This window comes from Topomyia yanbarensis, chromosome 1 (genome assembly GCF_030247195.1).
Source record: "Topomyia yanbarensis strain Yona2022 chromosome 1, ASM3024719v1, whole genome shotgun sequence".
Taxonomy (NCBI): Eukaryota; Metazoa; Arthropoda; class Insecta; order Diptera; family Culicidae; genus Topomyia; species Topomyia yanbarensis.
The window spans coordinates 60,444,080-60,458,744 of NC_080670.1; the positions used below are offsets into that span (position 1 = coordinate 60,444,080).

Sequence of the window (14,665 nt, forward strand, 5' to 3'; positions counted from 1 at the left end):
TTCGTTCTTTTTTTGGTAAATTGTGTATCTGTTGAATATCTGGGGGCATTCTGATCATGAGCACGGTCATCCATAGTTTCAGAGGAAAATGTCGTCGTGCGGCATCTCTCCCCTACAATTGGGATAGATGCCGCATCAAAATTGCGGATGAGATGCCGCACATGATGGCGGAGGATCAGTTGCTAAAAAGTATTTTTTTTCACATCGGAATGTCATTAAATGAACATTTGCGTTAGGTATATGCTCTTTGTAAGGTATATCCACAAACCAAAGGACCTATCACAGTGACATACAGGATTGAGTCTATTTATCTATATATTTAAACGCGCGATAAGTAACTAAGTATTAGTTACTTCGGTTTATTCTTTAAACTTTCAGGCACAAATTTTCGTGAACGCATTGATTTGTAGTTATGTCAATATTGGGATAAAAACAAAAATTTCAACGATTTGATGCTTTTTTTAAATGAATCTTTCAAGAACAAACCTAAGTGATATAAATTATTTGTTGGGAGAAACAGCCAAACACTGCTTTTAAGGAATCACTGCCAACACACACACACATATATATATATATATATATATATATATATATATATATATATATATATATATATATATATATATATATATATATATATATATATATATATATATATATATATATATATATATATATATATATATATATATATATATATATATATATATATATATATATATATATATATATATATATATATATATATCGCTCGTACAAACATATAGATAAATGGTACCCTTAATTAAGTTACTCCAACTTAACCGTTACACAATGTTGCTGAAGAAAAACATTTTTAAAATTTTGAATAAAAAAATGTTTCTAGAAATGGTAGTACTCCCTTAAGAAAAGTAAAGATACTAGCCGATTTTTAGGTTTAATCAAGCTTCATGAAACTCAGCTGAAGACACTTAATCACAAAAACATCAAAGCTAAAAAACACTTTGTTCACCATTTTTCAGTTTGTGACCACGGTGCGGCGTCTCACCCGCAAATACGGTATCTCTCCTGCAATGACCTCTTTTTGTAAAATGTTCGTCGAAATTTGATGTATTTTTTTTTCATGGCAAAACCATTTCACAGTATTTTGGAAACTTGTCGCAATTGTTTAAAATGATTTTATCAATTATTGAATGGTTTACTTTGATGCAGGATCGATTTTTAGAAATGTGTGGCATCTCTCACCAAATTACCCTATTATAGTCAAAATAAAAAAATGAAAAGATATTCGAATAATGTTAGCTTATCAGAGCCGTAGCAGATACTACGCGGTTCGGTCTTCAATAATCGCAGCATCGCGATACGGACCCAATGTCGGGCCCCAGGATCCCAAACCTGCAGTATTCTTTCAAGTTGACCTGAGAATTTCAGGTCATGAACGGAAACCTTCTTCCAATGGAAGTTTATCAGAGCCTCGAAGATCTGCAACTACTAGTATTCTGTGCTGCAGTGTGTTACCTAACGATTTAACAAGGCTCTACGGCAGAACCGACTCTTGTGCTGGAAACGCAGGATCGGCTAGCTACCGGGTAATCAAGGGCTACGCGGATAAAGAACAAAAACATAGAACTTTCACTTTTCTTGCACTTTTTATTCAGGTGTATTTGTAGTGTGTGGGTGTGGGGTGTAATTTACAATTTTTACTGTGGAGTGTATACTATTATTTTCACCAAACGTACCGTACTGTTGCTGCTTCGGCTGGTGGGCGTCGCGTTGCTGGCTTGGATGCAGGCAGGCGTCTTCCCTCCTTGGCGAGCATCGGCGTGACCGCGGCGAACCGCAATGGCCAACGCCGAGAGGGGACCCTCCTTTGCAATTAGGGCCTTTGCCCGAGGGTGTGGAACGATGGCACGCAGCACCGGATGACGGACGACGGTCCTTTAAGATTAGGCGCGGAATCCTCCCGGATTCGCGTGCCGAACCGTGTGCTGGTGTATGGTGCTAAGATGCGCTAAGAGGTCCTGAACGATCGCAACACTTTTTTAAAACTATCTTCCCGCCCCAAAGGGGGGGGGGGTGTCTATACACTTCACCAGTTAAATTACTTCAGTACACGGACGCCTGATATTGAAAGAGACCAAAGTTATGCACTACTGGTCCTTTTATATAATTTTGAGGTGCATTTCCCTCCAATTTTTACCCGAAAACTATTTTTAAAATTTCAGTATCGCGCGTCTCCAGACTGGGTGGTTCCCCTACCCACTGAGACGGACTCCCGAGCAAATACTCATGGGTTAAAACACCACATAGCCCCTTGAAAAGACCTTAAACATGGTCCGTGCTAAAATTCACAACCATCAAGACACCATAAAATGGTCTCAGTAACCCATAAATATACCAACATATGATATTTCATATGGGATCTACCGGACCATGGTGAGGGTGTTTTCATGGATTGAACCCATTTCAAACACCCATGTCAAGCCCCATGAGCATGGGGGTATTATGAGCTTTTCATTTGCTCGAGCTGACAGCTTACAGCGGTACGCACCCTTTCGCTACCATGCTTACTGTTGTTGTGTATTTAGTACACAAACGTGAATGTTCTACAAACAACAAATATTATTTACAACAAAAATCTAAACGATGGAACCAACGGTTACAAGTGGCAAACGTTAGATGTCACTAGCTTTTGAACCAATATTTCGGACGCCCCCGTACAACATCGCGAAGGGTAACCGTGGCTAAGGCGCGAGTATTCTCCGTCAAAACCAATGATATACGCGAGGCAGATTTTTGTAAATATTGTGATTTTTCACAGATTTTTTGGAAATTTATTACAGATTTTCACGGATTTTTTTCCTGTTTTAGTCATCACAGAGGGTAAAATTATTTTTTTTTACGGAAACACAGATTTCAATATGGCATCCCTGCTCAAGATGCGGAACATTCTAGACCGCAATACGTCCACCCACTTCTGGGATGCAAAGTTTTGGAGACGCTTTGGTCTAGGTGCCGCCCAATTCCTTAGGCGGCATCTAGACCAGAGCGTCTCCAACACTTTGCAGCTCAGAAGTGGGGTAGACGTATTGCGGTCTAGTATGTTGCCACCATAATTGACGTCGCCGTTCCATTGGACCACAATCTGCTAGATACTCACGGTGGAAAAATTGCCAGATATCAGCCGCAGAGTTGAAGGGAATTTCTTGGTTGGATGAGGTTCCGAGAATTGTTCTTGTTGTGCTATCGACGACTGGAATCATTCCGAGAAAGCTACTAAGTTCCGAGCTCCTGAAGCTGGAGAAGGAGCTGGCTACTATCCAGAAGTCAGTGATTCTCAGCACCTGCGCGATCGTCATGACGATATGCCGGTTTCAGAAATTTAGCTGAGCCAAGTTTTAATGCATGATAAAACTTTTTGATACTGCTTACGTTTGTTAAAGTGCATCTTTTTGAAAGGAGACAGACCATTCCCAATCAAATTATTCGTAGCATGTTTGGTAACTATCAGAACTCCGGCTCCTGATTTCAAAACCGATTGAGCTAAATGAGTTCCACAACATATTAAAAATAACTAAAATAATTTTTGGCACACCATCATAACTTGCAGAGAACCTTTTGATTGCATACATAATCTTCATACCGATAAATACCGATTTTTGATTTAAAGGCATACCGATATTTCATAAAGCTATCTGACAAAGCTGGTTCCGAAGATACACTTTCAAATGCAATGCGCCCTTTGAAAGGGCTCTAAATTTTACAAAATCATGCTAAAGTTATACCGAGGCCATATTCCAAACGGTGTCATTGCTACAAATTAGGTCAAAGTACAAAAGCTGTTTTGCTGTTTCCAGTCACACTGTCTGCCACCATGGCAAGCATCCTCTTCCATAACCTTCCTGGCTGGTTGCCTTGGATGCCAAAGCTTCCCACGAAGATTGTGTTACCACCCGAAATTGGCCGTACCGCAACATATCCGAGATAAAATCAATAAATTGTCTATGTTGAACACCAGTCTACCGAGAAAAGCACGGCTAAAAATGGGACCAAATCCCACACACCCCCGACGCGAAGCCATCGTCGAACGGAAACCAAACCAGAACAATCTCTGCTGGCTGGCGATGCCATTGGTGACTTTTGATAACAAGCAGCCGGTTTGGGTTTAGGAAAGGATACGGAAAAAAACTAACAGACGGTTTTACGACTCTGTAGGATCACAGGCGCCAGTCAACAGTTCTCATGGCCGTGGGAGAATTCCAAAGATAGGACCGTTTAGTACTTGCCCAACGAAAGGTGGAATCGACTATCAGTTGTCGTTTAGAAGGATGTTTATTTTCAAAACTATGTACAGTCAGCATCAATACACATTCCTTTGGCGTGCAAATCATGCAGTGATTGCCACTCCTATACTGTTTTTTGAATGGGAGCATGTTGCGGCATATTATGTAAAATGACGAGAACAATCCATCGTCATGATTACATTAGTCGATTGGCTTAATTTTGATTTTCTTTTCGAACCAAGATAGCACTCCCACGCGCCAATAAATTAATGATAATCTGCTATATTATCGGCATGCAACAGCCGCTAATGGTGCTATCTTTATAAAGTTCCGTCTCCCCGCACTCCGGATGGGAATGTGATCCGTATCCCTTTAGACGAAGCCTCCGTCGGATCGATTACAAGGTCGTTTCCGGTTACTCGGCTGCGACAGATGTTTCCTATCGGCGCTTGCTCGAGCATAATCGAACTAATGGAAATTTCAACTCCCATCAAACGGCCGGTCGGCACATTTGTTTACACGCCTCTATTTCCAAGAATTTTCACAACCACACGGCTCGATCCACATGTAAACAACTGTGTCCATTGTTTGTTTACTGAACCGCGGTGGCGGTCTGGTCTGTGAACGTGCTCTCCTGTCGGATCCGCATGGTGCAAAAGGGTCCGCTAGAATGGTGTTAGTAGGACAGTATTTCAGTAAACGGAACCGATTGTCGTGGTCATTTGATCAGCCTGCCACTGAATGTGAAAACACTCATTGTATCTTTGCTCTATGTGAGAAACTATAATTCGGAAACTTTCACCGACTCATGTGATTATTTTTCTTTCAAATGCCACTCAATTTTCTCCTGTCTGATGGAACAACAAAAATTCGCGTAAAGTCGATCAAAACAAATAGTACTTGTCAGCTGTCGCGCGCCACCTCAGCACCAGAGTCGGCTGCTATGATCGTAAGAAATTTGTTTTGCATCATAACAACAAAATTTGTTCTGGTTTGCTTGCGTTGAGCGTCTCGCACCATCATTCTACGTGATCATGACGTAACAATTTAGTAAAATGTCACATGGTGGCAGAGAGCAATAAATAAACCTTGGCTGCTACTGAATATTGGTGATGGAAATCATCACCTAAGTGGATGAATATTTATATCCACACATACGCGACATTCCAACGGTGCTCATTGACATTGATCTTAGAATACGTGCTTTGCGGTTATTATGCCTGTTTCTATATATCTCATACGCAGCATTGCATCTGGTGTGAATTATTAATACATGCCGATCGCGGGGGGCTTGGTAGTAGTTCGCATATAATCTGTTATTTGTGCTGAAAAAGTATAAATACGCTGCACTGATAAATCATTTCAGACCTATTCAATTGGCCCAATTGGTTAGACTCATCTAGGTTTTCAGCTATCATTGGACTTTATCAGCTCCTTCGTTACGGGTATTTGATATTCTAGACCACGACTGTGTGATACAATGCCAATTTCACACCCCCGCACCAAAGTAGGCATCGTAATTATTTCTCGAATGTAGAGTGCGTGCGGCGAGTTCTAAGAGCGCCGCTATTCCGTCTTGAGTGATGATCCCACCTGAACAAAGCACGAATCTCTATCGTTGTATGTGTTTCCACTCTGAGAATGTGTTTGCTAGTAAACAATGCAATTATGATGCGTTATCCGTTTCGATGCGGATAGCCAGGTTATTTCTAAATGACTCATTATTCACCCCCTGTTTATGTTTATATTTTCAGCTTCAACGGTATTGGCAGTCTTCCCAATGGTAGTCGCCAACCAGCTCAGATCTGCTCAGCGAATCAAATGTCTTAACCCTAACCGTGAAAAGGTAGTCCCTGGGATGAATTAGTGATAGATTTCGTGTCCTTGACGATCGATTTACCTCTCGCTTATTTTAAGGTACAGGACAACATCACATTACACCACCGACTAACAGCACTGCGCAACGAGATGCGCACGAGGTCGTCAACCCAGACTACCGAGATAGACGCCTACATTGTGACGACGTACGATGAACATATGTCCGACCAGCTGATGGAATCGGATCGACGGTTGAAATTCTTGACAGGTTTTTCTGGTCCTGGGCTTGCCGTAGTTACGATCAGGTCTGCTGCCCTGTGGATTGACAGGTCACTTCATCTGCAGACAGAACACGAAGTAAATTGCAATTGGAAGATTTTTCACAACGATGAACATGCAACCGTCAGGGAGTGGATTGCGGTGAGATGTCCCTATCAGTTATTAGTTTCATAATCATGAAATCAATCTTTTGTAGAATGAATTATCACCTGAATCTCGTGTTGGTGCCGATCCTCAACTAGTACCACATTCCTTGTGGCATAGCTTGGAACGTCAGCTTAATCTACACTCTATCAAACTCATCAAGGTCCATCGTAATCTCGTTGATCTCGTGTGGGGCTCTCAACGACCTGCATCGAAATCAAATTCCATCAAAGTGCACCCGGTTCGATTTGCTGGCGAACGCTGGGATAGCAAGGTTAACAAACTTCGTTCCAATCTGACCTCGCTTCGCTGTGAAGCAATGATCGTAACATCGCTCACTGAAGTGGCGTATATTTTGAATCTTCGAGGTTGTGACATCCCCTACACTCCCGTCTTTAAAAGCTACCTTCTTGTCAGTAACCGAGAGATCGTTCTCTACACAAATCGAACGCATATCACCACCGGATTGATCAACCATCTCAAATCACACAACTGCCACAATGAGTACTGTGTTCAGTAAGTTCCTTTAACAAAAAAAAACTTCAAATCATTTTCTCAAATACAATTTGATCACTTTTAGAGTGAAAGACTACGAGGACGTGTGGCGAGATTTACGAACCCTGTCGCAGCACTGGAAGCGAATCCTCGTTCCATCGACTGTCGTATTCGACTTGGGAGCCTCGGAAGCGATCTATTCCGTTATACCGCGTGAGTTAGTCTTGAACAAACCTTCACCTATCATATTTCTTCGTGCGCAGAAAAACGAAGTCGAGCGGCAGGGTATGAGGCGAGCTCACATCCGGGATGCGGCTGCTTTTTGTGAAGCTTTGAGCTATCTGGAGAAACGGGTATGAACATCAGTGTGCGATAGTATCGGAATAACAGACTCTACTGATAATCTTTTTCCCAGTTCATCGCAGGGGACGACTTCACAGAGCAATCGTTTGCCCGAGAAATTGACCGGAGCAGAAAAATTCAAGACCTGTCGGAGGGTACATCATTCAAGAGCGTTGTTGCGTTCGGTCCCAACAGTGGTGATCCGCACTACACAACAAGCAATCTGACCGACCACGGAATCGGCGATGACAACACAATAATCATCGACTCTGGAGGTCAGTACCAGGACGGGACAACGGATGTCACCAGAACCATTCACCTGGGAGAGCCAAAGGCACGCCACGTCGAGGCGTACACAAATGTATTGATCGGACTGATTCATATGTCAATGACGACTTTTCCGGAAAATTTAAAACCCGCAGAGCTGGACGCACTAGCCAGAGGACCTGTTCAGGGAAGTCGAGTCGCGTTCCCTTATGGATCAGGTCACGGTATTGGATCCTACCTTTCTGTTCGTGAATGTAAGACCTCAAATGTTTAAGGAAATCACCCGTATTAGCTTCTATCTATTACAGCTCCCATTAGTTCCGCTCATACTGTGAAACAGCGCCACACGTTCAGGGAAGGCTACTTCTTCGCATACGGTAAAAGCAACTTTCCACCTTTTAGAGATTAAATACTAATAATCCACGCTTTATTTCAGACCCGGGCTACTACATACCGTCAGAATTCGGTATTCGATTAGAAAACGTTTTGGAAGTCCAGGATACGGGAACAGTTCACCCTTCTGGATACAAGTTCTTCTCCTTTCAAGATGCTACCCTGATTCCGTTCGAGCCCAAACTGATCGATAGCGAAATGTTGAGCACAACAGAGGTAAACCGGAATCGACACTAAGTACTCACTTGTCACAAGTATAATTTCTTCCCACAACAGGTCAAATGGATCAACGACTACAACGCCCGTATCCGGCAGTTGGTGGGCGATGAACTAAAACGGAAGCAGAAAATGGAGGCCTTCTACTGGATGATGAACAAAACGCGAAACATTCCCGATCCTACCCATTCTGGAGCCTATGCTACTGTTATGACCTGTCGAGCAGCGATGCTGCTGTTAGTTGCACTAGCAGCAAGACTTGCAATGATTTTCTAACTTCTGTTGGAAGCCTTTAGACTACATCAAGAACCTCCGACTTTTACAATGCTCTCTGTCTCACACTGTCTCTCACACTATCCAGCTTTTTACGTGCCATAATGGTGAGGAAATTATTCTTTTTAGAAATGCTTTTGTAGCCCCTGTTTTGAAAATACAGTCGTGATCAGCTGATCGGCCCATCATCGAGGCTCCGCTCAACTAATTAATACGATATGTTAGATGAGTTGTCGAATGTCAATACCGGAAGCTAGCAGAGAATGCAATTGTTTACATTTTGTTTCTGTTTATAGACTTTCTGTTTATAGTCGTGATTCATTGGTTAGGCCATGCCTTTTCTCTCCAACTAACCAATCAGATTCGTTTGTTTAGTATTAGGTTCTTTACAGACACAGTTAACCTCACTTTTCTTGACAGTTCGTTGTACTGTTTACATGGACTTAGAAAAAAAATGTGGACGACTAGATTCACTAGAAGCAAATCGTAAAGAATTTTTCTAAGTCCATGTAAACAGTACAAGCGAACTGTCAAAAATGAACACTCCGTTCATTTGTGACGTCACCGTAAAGTATTCAATAGAGTGACAGATGTCAAACCCTGGACAAAGGAGATGCTAGTAGTGTAGAATAATTCTGCTAGCATCTTTAACTAACGCGACGCGACTTGCTAAATAAATTTGAAATGAGATTTTGATATTTATTTACTGTTCAGTAGAATTGCAAATATTAAAATTCATTGAATGAAAATTGATCATGTTTATCCGCATTCATTTTCAATATTCAGTGACGCAACTGAAAACGTCAGAGGAACAAACTACCTATTCATTCAATGCAGGTTTTCATCCGTCTCCAATTACAGTCGTGATTCGCTGGGTGGACACTTATTAACTAGATCGTTTTTGAGTTGGATCTCTGCTAGTTGGACCATTGTCCAACTAAAAAGCATCTGAATATCAAAATATTATGTCAAATTTACTTTGACAATCAATCTGACTAATATTAGTCTGTCAATCGGTTCAACTACTAAAGTAGGCCCTGGCACAATGAATGCGATGATAATTAATATTGTATATATTTTACAGGCTTTTTGGAACATTTACCTAGAAATATTAAGTGTGAATATAATTGTACGATATTCAACTGAATGAATAACATGGATTTTTGAATGAATTCTGTCCGTGAATTTCTAAAGGAGACGCGACGATTATTTTTCGTCGCAGCAAAATTTGTATTCGGCGAACGATTCGTCGCAATGTATTTCTTAAAGAATGAATGACACTTTAAACAAAGATGGTGCAATTTTGTGTAAGAACCTTATTGCAAATAAAGCATAAAAAACCTGAAACGTTAGAGGCACAGATTTCTGTCAGTTTTATTGGCAATTCAGTTAATGTAAACAATTAACACACATTTAACTTAGGCAATACATATTTTTCGATGTTTTTCAGCATTTATTATCAAATGCGCCTATTCAATTCGCTGGCGGCCTTTCAAAACGACAGTTTTATTTCTTACACATATTGAAAAGTTTACTTGTATGTCTGTTCTCAGTGATTGTAATTTGTTTGTTGAACCACCACCTCCGTCCAACTAATGATTTAGATCTCAGTTCCCATCCGAACAGAAAGTAATATCGAAATTGATCGTAGAAACGTTGAATTTACAACAGTTTTATTTGTTAACAACAACTTTTGTTGTAACATCAATATACTTATGATGCAGTCCTGCATGCCTCCAAAATCTACAATGGAAAAACAATGTAAATCAATGTTTTTGATTTCAGAATATATGGGAAAAGATCAATTTTTTCATTGTTACATCCCTTAACGACCCCCCTTTTTCCATGTAAAAATCGGGTTTACAATGAAATTGAATGTAGAAACAACAAATGTGATTATATTTCCATTATAAATTTTCCAGAATAACATTGTTTTTCGTTGTAATTTAACAATAAAAAATGCTATAATACTGTTGTGCATTTCTATTCGGGCAGTCAAACCATTCGGAATCCTCAGTGAAACCAGTATGGATTGCAGCTCAAATGCGTCAACCGGTTCCGAAAACGATTGAGTCGAAATCGATTGTTGCATTGGAGCCAAAATCCACTCTGATTCCATTCAAGGCTCCATACCAGTTTGGGAATGGGTTTGATTGGTTTGAAATGACTGACTAATGTCAAAAAATGATCAAAGGGGATAATAGTAATGCACAATTCATCTGCTCGCATCTCTAACTGATGTCTGTCTGTTTGTCAAAGTCAATTTGAGGAGCGGTTTTGACATTCAGTTTCTTTCGGTTGGAAAATTATCCTAACAGAGGTCCTACTACAAATAGTCCACCTCTGGGAGCAGGGTTACCACATATACAGATTATTCTGTATTTTACAGATTTTTCAAGATAATTTACAACCAAGATTCTGTATATACAGATTACAGATTTTTCGCTAAAATACAGATTTTACAGATTTTCGGTGTAGGTTAGTAGAACCCAGGCTATCAGAATTTCATATAACGCTTAAAAAGCATCCTATGCAGTTCAGACCTTAAGTAACCGCTAAAGGCTAGTATACAGTTCGAAAAACGTGTAATGGGATTTGGGTTGGCTGTGTACTTTAAATGGAGCTCGGGATTACGGGATTTGAACTTTACATTTACACAAAAATGACAGTTTTCATGAAGTGTAAACCCAACCGCAGGAAACATCAAGAGATTTTATAACTCTTCACACAGAAATCCGGCCGGGAGCAATTCAATACAAATTGTTTCTGAAGTGGAAAATTGTATTTTTATTAGTTTTAAAATTCTGTGCTATTTTGATGCTGTTGGTGCTTTTTAGAAGCAGCAGATCTTTTGTTTTGACAGTTTGGAGAGATCTCGACGGAAAATTTTCCCTGATCAAATCCTGACACAAATCCTGTGACCGATTTCCCGAACTGTAAACTAGTCATGGAACAAAAACGCCAAATTTAGAAATAATTTGTTCTACAGATAAAAAATAAAATCAATCTGATTGTTTTATTTGTGATCGGTTATCACAATTAATTTTTTACTGTCAAAATATTGTTTTTTGGGAAACTTCTAGTTCATTTTTGAATACAGATTTTCGATTCAGAATTTTTCTCCCGCGATACAGATGTACAGATTTTTTCACGAAAAAATACAGATTTCAATATGGCAACCCTGCTAGGGAGAGATGTTTGAAGACGCTCTATTGGGCCAGTGAAACTGTCAAAATTTTAAGTAAGCTAATACAAACCAGCCATTATTTGCAAATATGGACCAACAGGACTGTGCCACAAAAAAGAAGCCATTATATGGTGACACTGCTAGCTTTTAACAATGGAACGAAAGGTTCCCAATTTGTCTGTTTTTTCCTCCGCACATCTCTGACTATGAGGATAACAACTACAAAGTAATCCAGTTAAAAAAATCTAACTGTGTTTTCAATATAACGGTTGTGAACGTATTTCATAAAATTGTTATTGTCCTTTGGTACGGTCCGTAGAAAGCTGGATTAGGCTAGACTCTTGGCACCCGCAGTTAAAAATCATCTATCTGTCTTTCTAGTTGGTAGGATACTGGATAGGAAAAGTATGAATCGTTCAAACACTTATTTATTAATAGTAATTTGTATCTATGTTGATTTCCTCGAACACGGGGAAAAGTGATATTTTGAAACAGTAACTTATTGGAGATTAAATGAATACTAGTCCGAGCCCGAGACAACGTTCAGTAATAGATCCGAACAATCCTAAGTCAAGCAACAACCGCAATATCACAGATAACAGACATTTAGGCTAGAACAAAATTTCTTCAAAAACCTGTGTAAACTTTCAAATTGATAAACGTTGGGAATTCGTGTTTCACTATTGCCATCTGCGCAACTGTTTGCTATACGTGTTTGACATCTGCACTCTAACTGCATTGTATCGTTAGAGAATCGTGCTTCAGACGTCTGATTTATTCGCAGTAGCGTGTATAAATACGATTCAAATCAAGCCTAAACGTCTGTTATCTGTGGAATTATCTTCCAGATAGTGTTCCAGGTATCCCTGCAAAATGATCTTTTAGAGAAAATTACCATCCCTGCTAATTCAAAGCAAAAAAATCGACTGCTGCATTGAAAAAGAATAAAAAAAGCTTTTCGTTGACCAAAATCAACAAAACATGTTTTAACTCAAATATGCTAGTTTTTTCTACAATTGATAGCAGCGGCATGCGCCCTCTACACTGATTTTGTGCATGCTGATTTTAAAACACGTTTAGAACTGTGTTTTAAATAAATGCAAAGTTTTCAGCACAGACACTTAGACCCGATAGACTGGGGAAAAATAAATTTGAATGCAGTAACACTGAAGGAATGGTGAGACATGAATTTTAAACTGAATAGAACATCCGCTAAAACTGCTGCTGGGTACAGAAAGTTCCAGTTTTAAAATTTTCAGTTTTATATTATAGAACTATCAAAATTATAAATCTAAAACTAAAACACTCCTGAACATGCTCTAAGACAAGACGTGACAATAGAGGTGGCCGTTTTTGTTCCAATTTTACGTCAGAATGTTCCAGCTCCTGATTGGTTATTTCTGGGGCCCTATTCTCACAGTCACGTCACTTAGTGACTAGAAGGAAAATTCTTTCTAGTCACTAGGTGACGTGACTGTGAGAATAGGGCCCCTGACTTTTTGTACCGTACGCAATGTTACTGCAGGGATATTGAAATGATGGTTGGCAGTGTTGCTATATTTATAGAAAAAGATTGTCATTACTTTTGACACATAAAATTATAATCGTTAAAAAAGTAAAAAATGATTAAATTGATCAGAAATTGTGTCGCAAAGTAAAATAAGTATTTATCATGCATTTACCGTATATGTGGTTGATCAACTTAAACAAAAATAAGACAGAAACCACATAATAATCTAAATTTTTTCAGAAAATTGTTTCATCAAACCTTACTAAACACCCATGACATGTAAAAACGGCGCCCTTCATCAATATAGTGGAATAAAGATACAAAATATTGCCGGCATAAAATAAATTAACTAGACTCCATTTTCATTAATAAAAATAGCAACACTGTTCGGAAGATTTTGGCAGGGTAAAAATGTGCGAAAAGAAGAACGTCGAAGGAAAAATAAGAAGCCGTTTGTCACGTCTTGTCTTAGGATGGATAGACCGAATATGTCCAATGCATAAAATTTACAGCAGAAGAAACGAGAGGCAGATAGAAAAGTATGCTATCTATGCATAAATAAAATTCTGCGTGTACTATACACTGAAAAAAATCCAAACATTAATTCTATTTGCTTCAAACCGCTTAAAATTCATATGAAGAAGAAATGCTATTGTTATCACGCGCACACATACCTTCTATGTGTCAACTGTATGAACTATGTATGCACACATATAAGTTATATGTGTATATTGTTATAGAGTGGGGTTTTATGTGCCTAATAGTTATGAAATGTAAATGTAAGATTAAGATTTCTTGTAAATACACACATTCGGTTTATGTGCCAGCAAATAGTGTCTATATGCCTCCGTTAATCGCAAAAATCTATGTGTAAAATCAATAGGCATAACGTTTACTTTTTTCGAGAGTAGTATCACTTCTTTCCTCTCAGAGATGCCAGATACTTTTTTCAAATGTTTGCAAATAATAATTTTTAAAGTCTGGGAAATACCAAAAATGCCTAAAGTAGATACAGATAGTTTAAAACTAGTATAACCAAAAGCCTTTATTTCAAAAATCTGTAAATATCTGCAACCAAACTAAAAAAACTGTAAATATCTGCAACCAAATTAAGAAATCTGCAAATATCTGCGTCATCGATAAAATCTGTAGCTGAAATTAAGTCTGCAATTTTTCAGACATGTCTGCAAATCTGGCGTCTCTGTTTCCGCTTGCCTGATGATTTCAAATTTTGAAATCATGCTTGGTAATAAACAAGCTTGATTCACCCCTCGCTAGCACGCACAAATGCAGAGATGCTAGATTTGCAGACTTGTGTGCAAATGTTCAGACTTTTAATTAAATGCAGATTTTTTTCATTGAAAAGATATTTCTCGACAAACATATGATTAAGGCTTAAAAGCCAACTGTCAAAACTCTCTTTGAAAGGAAATTTCGGACAAACCGTTACTCGCCTCTCACAGACATTGGTAGTAAACA

At 39.1% G+C, this 14,665-nt stretch overlaps 1 protein-coding gene across 4 annotated transcripts in view; it reads left to right on the forward strand.

Moving 5' to 3' along the window:
• The window catches only part of LOC131677734 (xaa-Pro aminopeptidase ApepP), a 31,957-nt gene extending 19,751 nt beyond the window's left edge, over positions 1-12,206 (forward strand). Inside the window, exons 1-9 of one of the 4 annotated variants that reach the window (XM_058957750.1) lie at positions 5,667-5,882; positions 6,017-6,108; positions 6,186-6,500; positions 6,556-7,019; positions 7,084-7,351; positions 7,414-7,861; positions 7,916-7,984; positions 8,044-8,216; positions 8,277-12,206. In XM_058957750.1, the coding sequence (XP_058813733.1) occupies positions 5,846-5,882; positions 6,017-6,108; positions 6,186-6,500; positions 6,556-7,019; positions 7,084-7,351; positions 7,414-7,861; positions 7,916-7,984; positions 8,044-8,216; positions 8,277-8,492 (2,082 nt within the window). In that variant the 5' untranslated portion in view covers positions 5,667-5,845 and the 3' untranslated portion in view covers positions 8,493-12,206. Of the gene's footprint in view, positions 1-5,666; positions 5,883-6,016; positions 6,109-6,179; positions 6,501-6,555; positions 7,020-7,083; positions 7,352-7,413; positions 7,862-7,915; positions 7,985-8,043; positions 8,217-8,276 lie in introns of those variants that run through there. The other 3 variants (XM_058957749.1, XM_058957747.1, XM_058957748.1) reach the window with 3 other exon arrangements.
• Positions 12,207-14,665: the final 2,459 nt, after the last annotated feature.